Here is a 21,206-nt window from a genome sequence, read left to right on the forward strand (position 1 = left end):
ATACACTTCTCTCTATACATAATGCATTTTTTAATGCATTCAGGCTTTTTATCTGGCTTTCAAGTTTGACTTCAGCATGGACTTCACTGTGTCTATATTACCTGGTGATCATTTAGTATTCTGTACCTGTAAATTTCTTTCATCAAACTTGGGGAATTATTAACTTCTTCATTTTTTTCTATTCCATTCTCTTTCTTTTCTCCTTTTAGTATTTCATTTACATATATGTTGGATTATCTGATATTATGTAGCAGTTCTCTGAGCTCTGTTTATTTTTTAAAAAATCATCTTCTCTTTGTTGTTCACTTTGGATGATGTCTTGGATGATTGCTTCAATTCATTTATTTTTTCCTCTGTAATTTCCATCTGGCTGTTAAATCCACCCAGTGAATTTTGTATTTCTGAAATTTTAATTTTTAGCTTCAGAATTTCTATTTGATCCTTTTTTTCATTTTCTCTGGTGAGGTTTGTTTGTTTGTTTGTCTCCTGAGAGTTTTATTCACTGAAAACATGTTGTGTTTTACTTCACTGAGGATAGTTATAATAGTTACTTTAAAGTTTTCATCTGTCAATCTCAACATCTGATTCATCTCAGGGTCAGATTCCAGAAAATGTGACCCACTTTCTTGATTTTCATATGTCACTAATTTTGAATTGTATCTTGGACTTTATGAATGATGAACTGTGGATGTTCTAGATTGCATTATTTTGCTGTGATGAGTATTATTTTCTTTGCATTAGCAGGTGATTCTCTTGACTAAATTTAAACCATAAACTCTCTTTCTTGGGGGACAACTTTAGTCTCAGTTCAGATCTTTTGTTTTTAACTGAACTGCTGGGATTTTGTTTCAGGTGGTTCAGGATCTGTTCAGAGATGAAAGCAGAGTTAGGGGATCCTCTCTCTCTGGCTCCTACCCTTTGGGGATTTCTTGATGTCTTCAGCTTTCAAAGTTTCCTGGCTTCACTTTTTTGCTTCTCCAGATAAGAAAAACAGAGTTTTCCCGCATATGCCCCTGCTGCTGAAGAACCTGCCTCCCAGACTGTACTTTATTGTTGTTCTTCAGTCACTAAGTCCTGTCGGACCCTTTGCAACCCAACGGACTGCAGCACACCGAGCTTCCCTGTCCTCCACTATCTCCCAGAGTTTGCTCAAACTCATGTCCATTGTGTTGGTGATGCTATCTAACCAACTCATCCTCTGCCGCCCTCTTCTCCTTTTGCCTTCAATCCTTCCCAGCATCCGGGTCTTTTCCAGTGAGTTGGCTCTTCTGCATTCAGCTCAAGCTAAGTCCAAGAAAAGGGAAACCTTCCTTGTGGTGCTTCATTGCCCTCCAAGCAAGCTTGCCCTCCTGACTAGGATCAGGGTGCTTCTGTTTGCATTCCAGAGTATTCTGGAATACCTATTTTTGTATTATGTCCTTTTAGGTATTTGTCCTAATATCTATTTTCTATTTTTGTATTATGTCCAATTTTTATAGATGTTTTATTCTGGGGTATAGCCTCAGTCTGTCATATTTGGAAGCAGAAGTTCTATCCCTGTCTGGCACTTTGACTCTTGAGAGTCATCTCTTGCCTTGGTTAATTAAGGCAATACCTCCTAAGCAGTCCCTGCTTCCACCCTTGACCCCTAAGATCTAGTCTCAGCACTTCAGGCAGAGGGACGCAGAAAACATAACGGGAACTTCTAGCGTACCCCTATTTCACTCACAGTAAATCCATAAATGCTTAAAATGTCCTACACGTCCTGTCTGAAACTGCTCAGCCTTGACTTCCACGTCACATGCTTATGCTGGTTTGCATCCTACTTTTCTAACCACTTGTGTTTACATTCAACAACTCGTGTTTACTCTTGTTCCTCTACTCCTAAACGGTTCGTTCACCCTAAAAATGTGGTTCTTGAAATTCCGGTCTCTCTCCTTTCCGCTTTCTTTGGAGATCTCATCCACTTCCACACTTTGAGCTGACACGTCAGGGCAAAGAGGCCTTAAGGAGCCCCCATTTTCTCAATAGAGTTGTAAACGGCGCTGATGTAAGGAGAATTAAGAGCTTCTGATCCTTCTCCACGCTAGCATCCACCCAGATCTGAATAAGCTCGGACGGAAACGGGAGGGCGTTCGCTCAGGTTAAAGTTATGCTGGTCTGAAGGTGGGGCTGATTCTCCCAGCACCTGAGCTCTCCCGCGCCGGCGCAACACACAACGCGGAGGCGGAACCCAGACGCGAGAGTCTCAGCTTCTGGCCGGGCGCGGAGAGCACGGCGCGGTGCACCACGGGCGCGCCGCACGGCCGGGCATGGAGGAGCGCGGCGAGTCCCAGCCGACCGCGGGCTGCGGCGATGTGCTCCCGGGCGACGATCGCGGCGGCGGCAGCGCCCACCCGTGGGCCCCCGAGGACGCCTGGATGGGCACGCACCCTAAGGTCAGCAGGCGCGAGAGGAGCGGGGCGCCTTGTCCAGGCCTGTACCCAAGGCGGGACCCCCGGGCCGTGCTCCTCCTTGGGTTCTTGACTTCCCACCCAATGGGATCGCAGAGTTTCCCTCGAACCTCACGGAAAGGGGATTCTGTTTGCTCATGGCCCGGTGCAGGCAACATTGTTTTTGTTTGTTTCAATGAGTTAAACTATTGTTCTGACACCGCCCCCTCCCGCCTCGCCTCCCTCGAACCGTTCTTAACTGGAGGGAACATCGTTAACTATATAGCCTCTGGAGCCAGATTGCAGCCGCACCATTAATCCGAGTTTTGCTGTTTAGGGCCGTTCTTGGAGATGGTCTCATTTAATCCTCATAGTAAACAAGCGGAACAGTTTGTGGGCCTTGAGTAAGCTGTAGTAGTCTACTATGGTCAAGGTTTTAGGCACAGTCCTCGTTTGCCTCTGTTGGCAAATTGCTGCCTTTTACCAGCTACGGCCCAAGCAATGAATGGACAGTGAATGGATATGAGTTTTGCAGGAATCTCAGGGAGTAACTTTGGTCTAGTTGTTTGAATAGAATCGCATTCTTCTGCTGGAGAGCAGTATTTCATAGATAATCATCTACAAACATCCCAGAAAAGGAAAAATTTGAAGATCTTTTCATCTTCTCTTGCTTGATTTTATCCTTCTGCTCTGATCCCCTTACACCCTCTCAGGGTTAGGAAAAACAAACGATAACATGGAGATATTATTCAGTGCCATCAAAGAACCAAAATATGGAGAAGGAGCATGGTGGTCAGGAGCATGAATTCAGACTGCCTGAGTTTGCATCCTGGTTCTGTCATCAGCTTTGTGATTTTTCTTTTTATTTGAGGGGGGGGGGCGGGAAAAAATGTTTTATCTCATTGTTCCTCAGTTTTCTCTTCTGTAAAATGGAGATAAGAATAGTACTAACCTTATCGGGTTGTTAGAGGATTAAGTCAGTTAATATTAGTAAAGCGCAACGTACAGTAGCCACTACCTAAATATTTAAAGTAAAACACCAGTAATAAGTTTTAAAAGCTACTTCTAGATTTGATGTTACTATTTAATTTTCATACTTGCAGGGTTTTTTTTTTTCTTTAAAGTCAAACGCTCTATAGGCTCGAACCATCAAATCTTTTCTTTTGGTTTTTCTTCTTGAAGGATCTAATTGATCTTAAAAAAAAGAAAATACATTAATTGTTTGATTTTCAGTTCTGCATTTGCATCATTCAGTTTGAAAATTACTTCAGTTCAGTTGCTCAGTCGTGTCTGACTCTTTGCGACCCCATGAATGGCAGCACACCAGGCCTCCCTGTCCATCACCAACTCCCAGAGTTTACCCAAACTCATGTGCATCGAGTTGGAGATGCCATCCAGCCATCTCATCCCCTGTCATCCCCTTCTCCTCCTGCCCCCAATCCCTCCCAGCATCAGGGTCTTTTCCAGTGAATCAGCTCTTCACATGAGGTGGCCAAAGTATTAGGAGTTTCAGCTTCAGCTTCAGCAACACCCAGGTCTGATCTCCTTTAGAATGGACTGGTTGGATCTCCTTGCAGTCCAAGGGACTCTCAAGAGTCTTCTCCAACACCACAGTTCAAAAGCATCAATTCTTTGGCGCTCAGCTTTCTTCACAGTCCATCTCTCACATCCATACATGATCACTGGAAGAACCATAGCCTTGACTAGACGGACTTTGTTGGCAAAGTAATGTCTTTGCTTTTGAATATGCTATCTAGGTTGGTCATAACTTTCCTTCCAAGGAGTAAGCATCTTTTAATTTCATGGCTGCAGTCACCATTGGCAGTGATTTTGGAGCCCCCCAAAATAAAGTCTGTCACTGTTTCCACTGTTTCCCCATCTATTTCCCATGAAGTGATGGGACCAGATGCCATGATCTTCGTTTTCTGAATGTTGAGCTTTAAGCCAACTATTTCACTCTCCTCTTTCACTTTCATCAAGAGACTTTGTAGTTCCTCTTCACTTTCTGCCATAAGGGTGGTGTCATCTGCATATCTGAGGTTATTGATATTTCTCCTGGCAATCTTGATTCCAGCTTGTGCTTCCAGCCCAGCGTTTCTCATGATGTACTCTGCGTAGAAGTTAAATAAGCAGGGTGACAATATACAGCCTTGACGTACTCCTTTTCCTATTGGGAACCAGTCTGTTGTTCCATGTCCAGTTCTAACTGTTGCTTCCTGACCTGCACATAGGTTTCTCAGGAGGCAGGTCAGGTGGTCTGGTATTCCCATCTCTTTCAGAATTTTCCACCGTTTGTTCTGATCCACACAGTCAAAGGCTTTGGCATAGTCAACTTAGGTCAATCCAATAACATAGGATCAGATTTATCATCCTTAAAGACCACTTTGGTTATGTAATTCTCATATTTAGAGAATTTGCCGAAGGGTAAAATTCACACTTTTACCCTGGCCATCAAGACCTCGGCCCTGGTCCCCGGTTGCCTTTTCGGTGTCATTTCCAAACTCATTTGAGGTTGAGGAGGACAGTTAGTAGCACTCCTCTTTTCCTGCATCTGTACACACTTTGGTGGATGCTGGTGCAAAGTGTGACTTTAGTACACCCAGGTGGGTCTGCAGATGCCTCACCTCTGCATTGACCCTGCTCCCCACCTACCTAGTCATTGACAGAGCTGGAATACCTCAGGCTTCTGCAGGGGCAGGCCCTGAAGAGTGTTCACTCTGTGCTGACCAACAAGTCTGAAAGCTGCAGCAGCTTCCTTGATCCTTTCTTTGAAACTCAACAGTTAATGAATTCCCTACTCTTGAGTGAGCAGGGGTGGGGAGAGAGGCCAGGACTGCGCTTCCAGCACAGCTTCTCCACCGGCAAATGAGACCGGGGAATCAGAGGCTCCCACTAACCTGCCCTGACAAAAGTCCTGTTAAGATGTCTCTACTCCTGGCAGGTAGGTTTCTTTCTAGGCCCTTGAGCCCATGTTGCTTATTTCCACTTTCATGTGATTACTCACACTGTCACTCTTTCTCTGTTTATTCAACTCATACATGTCCTTCAGGGCCCAGCTTGCATCCCACTTCTGCCAGGAAACGTTCACCAACCAAGCCACCTGAGCTCAGCTGCTTTGACCTGTTGTGTCATGTTTTGGTTTTCGTTTTCCATTCACTTGGTTTTTAGTCACTTACTGTAATGCACTATTATTTATCTGCAATTGCAAGTGTGAATGTGTTTACCCTAGCAATCCATAAGTTTTTTTAAGAGATAGGGATCAGGGCTTGATTGCCAAGTAACTCCCACTATACCTTTAAGAGAGTCTTATACATTATCTATTGATTAGTTGTTAATTGAAAGCAAATGCTAAGAGATTCTTCCTTCTCTCTTTGACAATTACATTTTGATTTTCAGTATTTAGAAATGATGGAATTAGATATAGGAGATGCCACCCAAGTTTATATAGCGTTCTTGGTTTACCTGGACCTCATGGAGAGTAAGTAATTTGTTTATTATTGGGGCTACGGTGGGGGAGTGAGGAGTTGGGTTGGGATATAGTGTTTATGCATTTGCTGTTAATTTTGTCAGTGTTGTGATTTCTTTATTCATTAACACTGGGAATTATGAGTAACAGAAAATACTAGAAAGATAAAGGGACATAGCATTATAAGTGATGTTTGCTCAGCTGAGTATTAGGTAGATGTTTAGACCTTTTATCTTTTATTTTTGATAAATATTGTTGTCCATTCGATGATACACTTTCAGGTAAAAGCTGGCATGAAGTAAACTGTGTGGGACTACCAGATCTCCAGCTCATCTGCCTTCTTGGTACTGAGATAGAAGGAGAAGGGTTACAGACTGTGGTACCTACACCCATCAGTGCTTCCCTCAGCCATAACAGGTGGGCAGCTGATTTTGATTTTTGTTTAGCAGGTTAGCTCCTTTCCTGCATAAAGCGCTGCTGCTGCTGCTGCTAAGTCACTTCAGTCGTGTCCAACTCTGCGTGACCTCATAGACGGCAGCCCACCAGGCTCCCCTGTCCCTGGGATTCTCCAGGCAAGAACGCTGCAGTGGGTTGCCATTTCCTTCTCCAATACATGAAAGTGAAGTCACTCAGTCATGTCCGACTCTTCGCCACCCCATGGACTACAGCCTACCAGGCTCCTCCGTCCGTGGGATTTTCCAGGCAAGAGTACTGGAGTAGGTTGCCATTGCCTTCTCTGGCATAAAGTACTAGAAATCCTTAAATTAGAGGTAGTAATATATTTTAAAGGCTTCCCTGGTAGATCAAGGGTAAAGTATCTGCCTGCAACACAGGAGACACGGGTTCCATCCCTGGGTCAGGAAGATCCTCTGGAGAAGGAAATGGCAACCCACTCCATTATTCTTGCCTAGAAAATCCCATGGACAGAGAGAATCCTGGTAGGCTACAGTCCGTGGGGTCATAAGGAGTCGGACATGACTTAGTGACTAAACAACAGCAACAGTATATTTTAAAAGGAATTTGGGGTATAGGAATCATGGCTTTATTCTTGGTTATTTGAGAACTAAGTTAAATATGAGTGTTGAACAAGTGTTTATTTACTGTAAAATGTTACTGTATTTTTCATGCTCGTTGGGAGTGGTTTCATTTTAGATATTTTTAACTTTATAAAAAGGCATGTCATCTTTTGAGGCTTGCTTTATATTGTTAAGGTTATATTATGGTGTCTTTTGGCTGGGAGGGTGGGCTGCTGTACAGCATTCCATCGTGTGATTATACCTTAGTTTTCACATCTCTCCTGATGATGGAGTGTTGCTCATGTTTGACTTTAGGGGATAGTTTCAAACTATTTTCCAAAGTGGTTGCCTCAGTTTACTTTCCCCTGCACAGTAAATAAGATCTTTGGAAGCTATATGGTCTCTGACATTTGGTATTCTCTGACTTTTAAATTTCTGTCAGTTGAATGGCTTGTCTAATTGTGGTCTTAATTTGCAGGTCTCTGATATTGAACATTAATTTATATATTTATTATTTCCTCTCTTGAAAAATGCATTTTCACATCCTTTACCTATTGGATTATTTGTAGTTTCCTCATTGACTCCTAGAAGTTCTTTATATATTCTTGATAGTAATCCTTTTGGTTGTATTTCCCAGCTTTAAAAATCTGTCTTTCAGGGGGAAGAGAGGCACTTGGGGCCCAGGTGTGAGTGGCCATCATCATGGGTATAAGACGGTGGGTGGTGCCTGCCCAGGAGTTAAAAAAAAAAAAAAAATCTGTCTTTCAGGTATATTTTGATGAATAACAGTTTTTAATTTAAATATAATCATATTTATTAATTTTAATAATCAATATCTGTATATCAAATATAAGAGCTATTTCCTAAGTAAAGATTTAAAAGAAGTTCACCTGTATTTTCACTAAGAGTTTTGAAGTTGCTTTTTTTAATGTTATGAGAGGAAGGCTAGGGACCCTGTTTTCAGTTGGATGACCATTTTTCTCTGCATCCAATTGCTGAATATTCCCTCCTTTCCTTATTATCTCACTACCATCTTTGTGCAGCTATGCTTTGATTTGTTTCTGGCCTCTCTTTATACTCTATTAGTCAGTATATTTACTCTTATGCCAGTACCAGGTTTTCCCAATTGCTTGCTTCTTAAGAAGACCTGGTATCCTGTTAAAAAGTCTCCTTTTCTGTTTTTCTTCCTTAGAAGCTGTGGCAGGCAGCTTCTAAGATGGCTTTTTGTAATCCAGCCTTCTGATGGTCACACTTGTGTAATTCCCTTCCCTGGAGTTTGGGCTGGAATCAGTGACTTGCTTTTTTGTTGGGGAGTGGGTGTTGTGCACTGACCAGCTTGTGGGATCTTAGTTCCCCAACCAGCGATCAAACCCAGGTCCTCGGCAGTGAAAGCATAGAGTCCTAACCCTTGGAGCACCAGGGAATTCCCAGTGACTTAATGTTAATAAATAAAACTTGGCAAAAATGATGAGATGTTACTTCTAAGATCAGATTATAGAAGATGTAAGGCTATTTGGAGTCTTTTGTGTTTCCATACAAATTTGAAAATTTTTTGTTCTAGTTCTGTCAAAAGTTGTTGTTGTTCAGTTGCTGAGTCATATCCAATTTTTTGTGACCCCGTGGACTACACCTTGCCAGGCCCCCTGTCCTTCACTATCCCCCAGAGTTTATTCAGACTCATTTCTGTTGAGTTGGTGATGCTATCTAACCATCTCAGCTTCTGCCGCCCCCTTCTTTTGCTTTCACTCTTGGCCAGCATCAGGATCTTTTCCAATGTAAAAAATACTCTTGATAATCTGATAGAGATTGCACTAAATCTATAAATTGCCTTGGATCATATGGTCATTTTAATAGTATTGATTTTTCCTATCCAAGGACATGGTATATTTTTCTTTCTGTCTGTGTCATTTTCGATTTCTTTCATCAGTGTCTTATAGTTTTCAGAGTACAGGTCTTTTGCCTCCTTAGGTAGGTAGGTTTATCCCTTGGTATTCTATTCTTTTTGATGCAATGGTAAATCTTGAGAAAGAAAAATGGAGTGATTCTTGAGTAAATCTTGTGAAATGGAGTAAATCTTAAAAAAGAAGAATGGAGCTGGAGGAATCATGTTCCATGACTTCAGAATATACTACAAAGCTATAGAAATCAAAACAGTATGGTAGTGGCACAAAAGCAGACATATAGATCAATGGAACAGAGTAGAGAGCCTAGAAATAAACCCACACACTTATGGTCAATTAATCTGCCAAAAAGAAGGCAAGAATATACAATGGAGGAAAGATAATCTCTTTATTAAGTAGTGTTGGGAAAACTGGACAGCTATATCTATTAATAAAAGAAAGAAATTAGAACATTCTCTAACACTATATACAAAAATAAATTTAAGATGAATTAAAGACTTATGTGTATTATAAAACTCCCAGAAGAAATACAGACAGGCCATAATAAATCACAGCACTAGTTTTTGGATCTGTCTCATAGGGTAATGGAAACAAAGGCAAAAATAAGTAAATGGGACCTAATTAAACTTAACTTTTACATAGCAAAGGAAACCATAAACAAAATGAAAAGACAGCCTGTGAAATAAGAGAAAATATTTGTAAGTGTTCAACTGACAAGAGCATATCTATCTATGTGTGTGTGTGTGTATATACACACATATATACATGTGTGTCCAGTCTCTTCAGTCATGTCTGACTCTTTGCAACCCAAAGACTTGAGCCTGCCAGGCTCATCTGTCTGTGGGATTCTCCAGGCAAGAATACTGGAGTGAGTTGCCATGCCCTCGTCCAGGGGATCTTCCCGACCCAGGAACTGAATGCAGTTTCTCCTGTGTCTCCTGCCTTGCAGGTGGATTCTTTACCACTGAGCCACTGGGAAAGCCTAACACACACACACACACACACACACACATACACATGCTGTATACCTGAAACATTGTAAATCAATGATACTTTGGGGAAAAAAAACAGTGGCTTCTCTTGGGCACTCTCTCTCTGACTTGTTTGTTCTGAGGTAAGCCAGCTGTGCTGTGAACTGTCCTAGAGAAGGGCTGAACATTGAGGAGTGAAAGTAACGAGTAATGGAGCCAAGTTTCTTGCGAGATGGGGAGGGGAGGATTCAGGAGACAAGTTAAAGAGATTAATCCTGAGCTGGAAGAGGAGCACCTGAACCTCTGAGGCTGTGGGGCAGGTAGAAAGGACAGATAAAGACATAGGTGTATTTGAGTGGGTATATAAGTAGGGAAGAGGGCTTGGAGCTGTTGTTCAGTCACTGAGTCATGTCCGACTCTTTGTGACCCTATGAACTGCAGCATGCCAGGCTCCTCTGTCCTCCAGTATCTCCCAGAGTTTGCTCAGATTCATGTCCATTGAGTCAGTGATGCTATCTAACCATCTCATCCTCTGCTGCCCTCTTCTCCTTTGCCTTCAGTTTTTCTCGGCGTCAGGGTCTTTTCTAGTAAGTCAGCTCTTCGCATCATGTGGCCAAAGTACTGGAGCTTCAGCTTTAGCATCAGTCCTTCCAGTGAATATTCAGGGTTGGTTTTCTTTAGGATTGATTGGTTTGATCTCTTTGCAGTCCAGGGGATTCTCAAGAGTCCAGAACCATAATTCGAAAGGGAAGAAGGCAGAGCACCTTAAATTCCAACATGAAGCACTTTGATGAATATCTGCTTTTTTCCTAATTCTCTATGAATGCATAGAGAATTAATACATATTGATTTAGGAGAAAGACCGTGGACTAAAGCCAGAAGACCTGGATTCTGGTCTTGGTGCAGATTTTTGTTTGATGATTGGAGACACACAATTCTTGAGTTTCACTTTGTCTTTTATTGAAGGTTACAAGTTATCAGTAGATAATATATGAGATCCCTTCCAAATCAAAGCTACCATAATTGGTTATTTTTTTCATTGTGTGTATTCCATAAAATTATATTAAGCTAATTTTTAGATTTCTATTAAATATTTTTGATATGTGTGATTTGTTATGAGAATTATCTTTTGATATTTCAGGCTATTTATACTATTCTTTGAGAGGCTTCTTACTGTGAGATTTTTCTGTGTGTTTTGAGAATCAGTACACAACAATTTAACTAGCTTTATTTCCAATAATGCTTCTATCTAAGACATAATAATTCACTCCTTCAGATTCTCCCTTTGTGTCTTTAAATTGCTGTAACAATGTCATCCTAGCTAGTATTATTGTTATATTATTTATTTGGACAAGGAACTATCATTTAGAATTAACATATATTTAATCCTAAAAAAGAAAATGAATATAGTCTGTTTGAATCAAAATCATTTCATAAATCTAGAACTATAAATTTGCCTGATTAATTTCTAGTTTTTCCCTAATTGTGATTATTGCTTTTCTAGCTTTTTAAGCTTGTTTTCTTCTTTAAGTAGAATTAGCTGGAAGGTTAAATTAGTAATCCCTTTACACTCTTGTGCAAATGAAGCAGAGAGCTTAGTCTGTGTGTCTTATTTTTATGTAAATATTCATGATTATATTAGGCAGTGGAATGATAATATAGAAAATGGCACAAATGGGACCCAATACACATTGGATTTATTATGCTTTCTATGGCATAAAATGTTCTCAACTCAAAGAATGCAAATAACCTTTTAAGAAATAAAGATTTGTGTGTTTGATTTCATTCCTCAGTTTTTAACAGGAGTGATATTTTTAGGTAATAGGCAAACTTTAATCTATTTTTACTCCCATGTGTACTTTCTATATAAAATGTTGCATATATAACAGTAATGGTGCAGTTTAAGACATTTGTGGTTAATGTAGGAATTTTCCTTCATTAGTAACACAAAGAAAATTATTGACTTTGAATCTCTGGCCGCCTTGTATAGGGAGGAATTTCATTAAGTCCTAAAAGTATTTGGGTAGGAATTTATGAAGATAACTCACCTTAAAAAATATGCATTTTTTTTAAATTTAAGAGAATAAACAGCTCTTTATTTGATAATAAACCATCTATAAAAATAAATCACTGGGTTCACTTTAAAAATTATTATTGTCAGATAATATTGCTTGGACTTTTTAGTCTTTACCTAGCAAATATTTATTGACTGTTATGTCAGGAGGTGGTCTGTGTTAGAGATACTGTGCTGATCAAGACAGCCTATTTCTTTTTTGAGGCATAATTGATATGCAACATTATATTAGCCTCAGGTGTACAACATAATGATTTGATATTTGCATATATTGCAAAATAATTACCACAATAAATCTAGTTAAGATTTGTCACTGTATATAATTAGAGTTTTTTTTCTTGTGATATGAACCCTTAAGATCTACTTTCTTAGCCACTTTCAAATAATGCAATATGGTATTATTAACTATAGTCACCATGCTGTACACTACATACCCATGACTTATTTATTTTATAACTGAAAGTTTATACTTTTTAACTCTTTTCACCTGTTTTACCCACTGCCTCTGGCAACTTCCGATCTGTTTTCTGTGTCTATGAACTTGCGTGTGGGTGTGCAATTCCTCATATGCATGTGACCATATGGTATTTAAGACCTTCTCTTGAAAGTAATGTTCTAGCTCTAATTGTTGGCTTGGAAAATAAATTTTATTTCATTTTTTGGTAATTGTTAGATGAGATCTAGGAAAAAAAGTTGTCCTTTGTTCAGAAATTTAATTAACAGTAATTTGGGACCACCTCCACTTAATTTATTGTTAGGTAATTGAATAACAGGTCTTCCCTATTGGCTCAGTGTTAAAGAATCCACCTGCAATGCAAGAGACATGGGTTTGATCCCTGGGTCAGGAAGATCCCCTGGAGAAGGAAATAGCAACCCTCTCCAGTATTTTTGCCTGGGAAATCCCATCGACAGAGGAGCCTGGTGGCCTGCAGTCCATGAGGTCACAAAAGAATCAGACACAACTTAGCAACTAAACGGCAACAACAAATTGAAAAACAGGAGTAGTGGAGTACTGATCAACACTTTACTTAAGGTTGTATCAGGACCCAGAAGGATGTGAAAAGCCTCCTGAAAGTGCAAGAGACCATGTGTTAGCAAGACAAGTAAAAGTAGTGACTGCCTACCTATTATGGAATCTGGTTCAGAGTAGGTGCCTAATGGCATGGGCTAAGGCCGTTAATGAACAAATGAATGTCTAGAACTCATGGGAAAAGAGGGATGGGTGGGAAACGAGGGAGGAAGTGTTACATACATCTTCAAGGACATCACTGTTTATACTTTTTGCTGTTACAAATTATACTGTAATGAATATCCATGGAAGTATATCCTAGTTCTCATGTATGAGAGTCTCTCTAAGGTAGAAATCTGGAGGTGAAATGGCTGGGACATACAGCATTTACATCTTCTTCTTTACTGCTTATTAGTAATCTGCTCTCCAGAAGGTTATCAGTGCATAGTCCCACTGACAATATAGAAGTTTCCATAGACTAGGAGAAGAGATTTACTGATGTATAGCTGACCAAGATTCAATCAGAATATGTAAATAACTTGTGTGACTCGAGGGAAAAAGCAGATGAAAAATATGGGCAAAGAATATGAACAGCAGTTCACAGAAGAGGAATTAATCAGGGAAATACAGATGTAAGATGTGCTTGTTCATGTTTTAGCTTAATGATGCAGAAGCTTTTCAGACAGTTTATGATGTTAAATTTGACAAAAGGTAGATCTGGGAGGATGTTTGAACAGGCCTACAGCTAGCTCATGACTGACTTGCTTTGGAGCGAATTAGAAAAAAGGGACTCCCTTGGACATACAGAAAAAGTCTTCACCAGGATTCAGGTTTGGCAAGCTCCATCAACCAGATTTCAGACACCCTTGTACCTGGCACCTTTGTGCAAGGCACAGTCTGTACAATATACATGATTCCCTACCCCCGAAGCATGTCTGTTGAGTCCTAGGTTTCCAGAAGGAGCTCTTAAAAATTGCTGCTATGTGGATGGTGTTGTGGAAGGACTTTATGCAGGGAAATGATGCAGTAGCTTATTCCATGTGGTTATAAGAATATTTTGCATTGGTAGAGAATGTTACAGAATTTCAGAGAACCTTCACTTGTTTCATTAGCTCTAGAACCCTTAGTGGTATAGAGTTCTTCTTTTATCCAAATTTCATATATAAAAAGCTGAGATTAAAAAGATGTTTTTATTTATGCTCTACTGTTTCCAAAGATAATAAAGGATTCAATGAGTTGCACCAGGATCTCCTAGTAGATAACAAAGTCTCATAGCTATCATTCTTCTTACTTTGCTGGTGACTTTAAAATCTTTTATTGGAGAATAAAACCAGATACAGAAAGCAGCACAGTATAAATGCATGGGCTGAGTTACAAAGAGAACATTTTGACCACTTGTAACCACCACCTAGTCAAGAAATAAAACCTTTCCAGCCATCTCAGAACTCCTTCAGTGTGCCCTGTCCTAAGCATAACCTTTGCCTTTCGCATTATTCTTACTTTTAGGATAATAACTTTTATTTTGGTATACTACTGTATGGTGTACTCGTGGTGCATTTTAATGTTTCCCTGTCCTCTGTATTTTCTGCAAATTGGCAGCTGGAATCAGGGCTTTGATTATTGTCATATTAATAAGACCACTATAGCTGGTGGTCTGTTCTTTTATCAGGAGGCATGTAATGCCCTTTTATTTTTTTATATACATTTTAAAATCAATTTCTACAAATAAAGCAGTTCCTTATTTGTATCTCATAAATTTTGCCCATTAAAAAATGGTTTTGGTTATATCCTGTAAAACTCTGTTAATCTGCAGTAGAGATCAACAAGCTATCCATAAAGCTCTAGATAGTAAATATTTTGAGATTTGCTGGCTGTTTGGTCTCTGTTGCAACTCCTTAGCTCTGTCACGTTAGGGGGAAGGCAGCCCTAGACAAATATATAAACAGATGGGTGTGGCTGTGTTCTTATAACTTTATTTAGAAGAACAGAGGGCATCCAGATTGATCCATAGACTAGTGGTTTACCAACTCCTAATGTGTGGGTTCTGCCTCTGTCCTCTTTTCTCACAATTTTTCTGTTAAAGAACCTAGGCTGTTTGACATACATACTCTCCCATAGTATGGGTTTGTCGATTACTCACTCATGGTGCATTTCAGCATGTTTCCCTGTCCTCTGTATTTTCTGCAAATTGGCAGCTGAAACCAGCAGCTTGGTTAGATGCAATTGGATCCCATTAGTAAGACTCTAGCTGGCAGTCCATTCTTTCATCAGGAGACATGTAATGTCTGGTTTCCTCTCTGTGTGATCTTAGTAGCTACTGATGTTTAATGCCTAGCTGTGACTGGTGGTTTTAGCCTGTGTTTTAACTTTTATTTAACCTTTATTGTTGTCCTGACCCATGATTCTAGCCCACTTTCCTTGACCTGCAGTATAGATATACTAGAGCTTTAGTTTATACATTGTTCCCAGGGCTTCTTTGTATTGACTCCTCACTTTGACTCTCACCCAGGAAAGCATAGTAGAATGTGAGTAGGTGAGAATGGCGATATATTATGGGGAATATTAATTTTACATTAAAATATAGCCTGCCAACTTTAAAGCTTTGTTGTTAGAAATAAATTACCACACACTTGTACAATCAACCTGAGCACACCAGCTGTAAATCATTATCCTAGACTGTGTTGCTTAGCTGCTTGATTGTGGTGTTTTTTTTCTTATAAATGTTCTGTATCTTCACAAACTTAAAATGGCATTTTTATTACTAGGGAATTTGGGTAGTATACAAAGCCCAGGAGCCGGAGGAGTTGGCAGTTGCCGTGGGTACAATTACATGTTATCCATAAAGGGTACAGTGTAGCCAAGGCTTGTTAGCTGTTGCCTTTACTGAAATCCCAAGTTTTAAAATCTGTTGTTTGTAATACTGGACCACACTCTGTTCATAGTTAATTAAACTTAATTAAGAACTATTTCCCCAGTGATAATAATCTCACCGTAGTCCTTAAAACTATGGTAGTAACTATCTTGCAGCTTGACTACTGAGTGAGAGAGTGGCATATATATTTGAAAAGCTTATTCTTTCCATTATTTATTTTATGGTGTATATGTTTTGGTTGGCCAAAAAGTTAATTCAGGTTTTTTCAATAACATTTAATGGAAAGCCCCCATTGAACTTTTTGGCCAACCAAATTATTTGGTGACTCCTTAAAAGGTAACAGTTCTAGGCAACATATAATGTTATATCTGTCAGTTTCTCAGAATGCCCAGACAGTTTTTGTTTCCATTTCCTACTCATTTTCCCAGAGTTGGCCCCTGTTGGTTTTGTGTATGTAGTTTCTGGCAAGAATACAGACAGATTCCATCACAGACCAAATGTGTGTTTGAATAGCAGTGAGTTAATGCAGTGCTTTGAGCAAAAGTACAGTCTGTGCTCATTGTTTTCTCTAAAGCAATTAATACATAAAATTTGTGTGTGTGTCCCCAGTCCTGTCCAATTCTTTGTGGCCCCGTGGACCACAGGTTCCTCTGTCCATGGAATTTTCCAGTCAAGAATACTGGAGTGGGTTGCCATTTCCTACTCTAGGGTATCTTCCCAACCCAGGGATAGAACATGCGTTTCTTTCTCTTTTTTCCCCCCAAACTTTAAGCTTTTTATTTTGTATTGGAGTATAGCCAATTAACAATGCTGTGGTAGTTTCAGATGAACAGGAAAGGCACTCAGCCGTACATATACATGTATCCATTCTCCCCCAGTCATGACTCTCATCCAGGCTGGCACATAACATTAAGTAGAGTTCCATGTGCTATACAATATTGGGCTTTCCTGGTGGCTCAGGTGGTAAAGAATCCGCCTGCAATGCGGAAGACCTGGGTTCGCTCCCTGGGTCAGGAAGATCCCCTGGAGGGGGGCATGGCAACCCACTCCAGTATTCTTGCCATCCTGACATTGATATTTGTTGAATGTCCCTAAATGAATGAGGTCTATTACAACAAAATTAAGGTAGTTTTATAGTCTTCTGTAATAGTACTAGTATTATGAGTAGTTGTATATGGGAAAATACCTTCCTTAAGAAACTTAGACAAGGACCCATAGCAAATTGTGAGGGGAAAAAAATATTTTTGTGTTTTTTTAGCTGTCAGTTTTATTTTTCCTGGTAGTACTTACGTCATCTTCCAATTTCCATATCAATTTAGTTTCTTCAGTAAAACATGAGAGATGTGCTGAAAATTCAAACCCCATTTGCCATATTTTAACCTTATCTGTTTATATATATATGTTTTTTAAATAAGCCAAGCAGAGAATCTTTTTTAAATAGCCAAGCAGAGTGTTTTTTACAATTATGAGATCCAGGGGCAGTTCTCTTTTGTTACAAAGGGCTGTATAGTTCCTTGCTTAGTAATACCAATGCATCATTCATCCTTTTAAACCTGACTAAATTATAAATGACTCTCTTGTCTCAGTGCCAGGGAAGGATAGTGGATAGCTTATGTGAGGATGGAACCTCTCTGATGACCGTTTTATCCCTCCACTTCCGCAAATTAGTGGCGTTTCTTTTGATGTTTGGTGATTGATAACCTCTCTAAAATGGGTACCTTCTACCAGCTTATCTGAAAGGCAGTTTTTCCAAATGTTCTCTTTCTTAGCATCTTCCTGTCTGAACATCACTCTGGAAATTTAGGAAAAAAAAAGCCTTTAACATTTCATATACCAGATTGGTCATCTGCTAGTTCAGCAGCCATAAGGCTAAAAGTCTAATAACTTTTGTCATTTGATTTGATCAGAACTCTTTTGGCGAGATCTTTATATAGTTTATGCTTTAAGAGAAGTGAAAAAATTCATTACACATAGAAATGAGTGTCAGAGCCAAAGTTAGACTAGAAATCCTGTGCATTTTAATCTGATGCTCAGCTTATTAAACCATATCAACCTGTTTCCTGCAATGTTGTTGTCAAGGTTTTCAGTGTTTCAAAAGAATACATTCTTCCTAACTGCAGTTCTTTTTACTTTGTCGGAGTTAATGTAGCTTTTAAATATCGTTTTTAAGGCCTGTAAAGAGTAATTTTTCTTTTTTTAAAAGACATAATTATTTTAAAAATATTTTATTAGCTGTTTATGTGTTCTCACAGCAGTAACCCAAATAATAAAAATGGACCAGTTGTTTATTTTTAAATTCATTGTACCCAGTGTTTTTTTTGAGGAAAGAGGAAAAAACCCATATTTTAAAACAAAGATGTGTAGGAAAAATTAAAATTTTATTTATTCTTCTTATACTAAAATAGTATAACTTTCAGTAAAAAATTTTATGAATATCCATAATTATATGTTCTCTTGAAGCATTAAATATGAATATAAATGAATTTTAATGGAATTATAGACCATCTAGAGTCAAAGAAGCATCTTTTTGAGGGGTTGCGTATTGCTGCCTCATATTTTAGGTTGCTTGTTCATTTATTAGGCATCTGTTGTGTGCTGGGTTACCTTTTTGGTTTGTTTATGATTTCCTTTGCTGTGCAAAAACTTTAGAGAATTAGCCTGTGGTTACTAGAGGGGAAGTGTTGTGAGGCGGGATGGTCAGGGAGTTTGGGATTGACATGTACATACTGCTATACTTGGAATATAGCAATTGGATAACCAACAAGGACCTACTGTAAGCATGGGAAACTCTGCTTGATATTATGTAACAACCTAAATGGAAAAAGAATTTGAAAAAGGATCAGTTCAGTTCAGTCGCTCAGTTGTGTCCCACTCTTTGCGACCCCATAAATCGCAGCACGCCAGGCCTCCCTGTCCATCACCAACTCCTGGAGTTCACTCAAACTCACGTCCATCGAGTCAGTGATGCCATCCAGCCATCTCATCCTCTGTCATCCCCTTCTCCGCCTGCCCCCAACTCCCCCCAGCATCAGAGTCTTTTCCAATGAGTCAACTCTTCCCGTGAGGTGGCCAAAGTATTGAAGTTTCAGCTTTAGCATCATTCCTTCCAAAGAAATCCCAGGGCTGATCTTCAGAATGGACTGGTTGGATCTCCTTGCAGTCCAAGGGACTCTCAGGAGTCTTCTCCAACACCACAGTTCAAAAGCATCAATTCTTCAGCGCTCAGCCTTCTTCACAGTCCAACTCTCACATCCATACATGACCACTGGAAAAACCATAGCCTCGACTAGACGGACCTTTTTTGGCAAAGTAATGTCTCTGCTTTTGAATATGCTGTCTAGGTTGGTCATAACTTTCCTTCCAAGGAGTAAGCTAATTTCATGGCTGCAGTCACCGTCTGCAGTGATTTTGGAGCCCAGAAAAATAAAGTCTGACACTGTTTCCACTGTTTCCCCATCTATTTCCCATGAAGTGATGGGACCAGATGCCATGATCTTTGTTTTCTGAATGTTGAGCTTTAAGCCAACTTTTTCACTCTCCACTTTCACCTTCATCAAGAGGCTTTGTAGTTCCTCTTCACTTTCTGCCAGAAGGGTGGTGTCATCTGCATATCTGAGGTTATTGATATTTCTCCCGGCAATCTTGATTCCAGCCTGTGCTTCTTCCAGCCCAGCATTTCTCATGATGTACTCTGCATAGAAGTTAAATAAGCAGGATGACAATATACAGCCTTGACGTACTCCTTTTCCTATTTGGAACCAGTCTGTTGTTCTATGTCCAGTTCTAACTGTTGCTTCCTGACCTGCATACAGATTTCTCAAGAGGCAGGTCAGGTGGTCTGGTATTCCCATCTCTTTCAGAATTTTCCACAGTTTATTGTGCTCCACACAGTCAAAGGCTTTGGCATAGTCAATAAAGCAGAAATAGATGTTTTTCTGGAACTCTCTTGATTTTTCAAAGATCCAGCGGATGTTGGCAATTTGATCTCTGGTTCCTCTGCCTTTTCTAAAACCAGCTTGAACATCAGGAAGTTCACGGTTCACATATTGCTGAAGTAGAATAGATGCATGTTAAAAAAAAAAAAAACTCTTTATTTGCCTTCTTTCATTAATGGCAACACTATGCATTCTGAAGCTCAGGCCAGAAACCTTGCAGATAGTTATCGCTTTGTATCTGTCTGTACTTTATCTTTTAGAACAATTTTAAATTTACAGAAAACTTGAATGGATAGTACAGAGGTTTCCCACTGAAGTTTCAGTCCAGCACAGTGTTTATTAGTTATTATTGTCTTGCTTTAGTATGGTACATTTGTTATAATTAATGAACCAATATTGGTAAAGGCTATGGTTTTTCCTGTGGTCATGTATGGATGTGAGAGTTGGACTGTGAAGAAGGCTGAGCGCTGAAGAATTGATGCTTTTGAACTGTGGTGTTGGAGAAGACTCCTGAGAGTCCCTTGGACTGCAAGGAGATCCAACCAGTCCATTCTGAAGGAGATCAGCCCTAGGATTTCTTTGGAAGGAATGATGCTAAAGCTGAAACTCCAGTACTTTGGCCACCTCATGCGAAGAGTTGACTCATTGGAAAAGACTCTGATGCTGGGAGGTATTGGGGGCAGGCGGAGAAGGGGACAACAGAGGATGAGATGGCTGGATGGCATCACTGACTCCATGGACATGAGTCTGAGTGAACTCCAGGAGTTGGTGATGGACAAGGAGGCCTGGCGTGCTGCGATTCATGGGGTCGCAAAGAGTCGGACACGACTGAGCGACTGATCTAATCTGATCTGATCTGAAGGTCCATAGTTTTACAATAAGGTTCACTCTTTTTATTGTACAGGTCTACTGGTTTTAACAAATCATAATGTCACATATCCACCGTTATATACAATAGTTTTATTGCCCTAAAAATCCTGTGTGCTGCATATAGTCATCCCTTTGCCCCCACTCTGAACTGCTGGATGCCACTGAACTTTTAACTCTCTCTGTAGATTTGCCTTTTTCAGAATGGTGCATAGTTGAGAGTTTTGATTAGGATTGTGCTTAATTTATAGATCACAATGGAAGAATTGGCATCTTAATAATATTGAATCTTCCTATCCAAGGATATGGACTATTTCTCCATTTATTTAGATCTCCTGTGATTTCTTTCATCAGGGTTTTATAGTTTTCCTTAAACAGATCCTGTGTATATTTTTCTTAGTTTACACCTAAAGTATTTAACTTTTTGGGTACTAACGTAAATGGCATTGTGTTTTTCATTTGAAATTCCACTTGTTCATTGCTGGTATATAGGAAAGCAACTGACTTTCATATGTTAACCTTGCTATATAATCTCTGATTAGTTTTAATCCACCCAGTTCTCAGACCTCCAAATTAATTTGTTAACAAATTCTGTCACTTCTCCCTTAGAAGTTTATCTAAAATTTGACCATCTCTCACCTCTTTTGCTATACCATATCACGCTGGTACAAGCTACTAATGTCT

The 21,206-nt window shown here is 39.6% G+C and overlaps 1 protein-coding gene across 2 annotated transcripts in view; it reads left to right on the forward strand.

Moving 5' to 3' along the window:
- Nucleotides 1-2,232: 2,232 nt before the first annotated feature.
- The window catches only part of TSEN15 (tRNA splicing endonuclease subunit 15), a 29,861-nt gene continuing 10,887 nt past the window's right edge, over nt 2,233-21,206 (forward strand). The window contains 3 exon segments of one of the 2 annotated variants that reach the window (NM_001076312.1): nt 2,233-2,417; nt 5,808-5,889; nt 6,159-6,294. In NM_001076312.1, the coding sequence (NP_001069780.1) occupies nt 2,292-2,417; nt 5,808-5,889; nt 6,159-6,294 (344 nt within the window). In that variant the 5' untranslated portion in view covers nt 2,233-2,291. 2 annotated transcript variants of the gene reach the window in all.

Source organism: Bos taurus, chromosome 16, assembly GCF_002263795.3.
Source record: "Bos taurus isolate L1 Dominette 01449 registration number 42190680 breed Hereford chromosome 16, ARS-UCD2.0, whole genome shotgun sequence".
Taxonomy (NCBI): Eukaryota; Metazoa; Chordata; class Mammalia; order Artiodactyla; family Bovidae; genus Bos; species Bos taurus.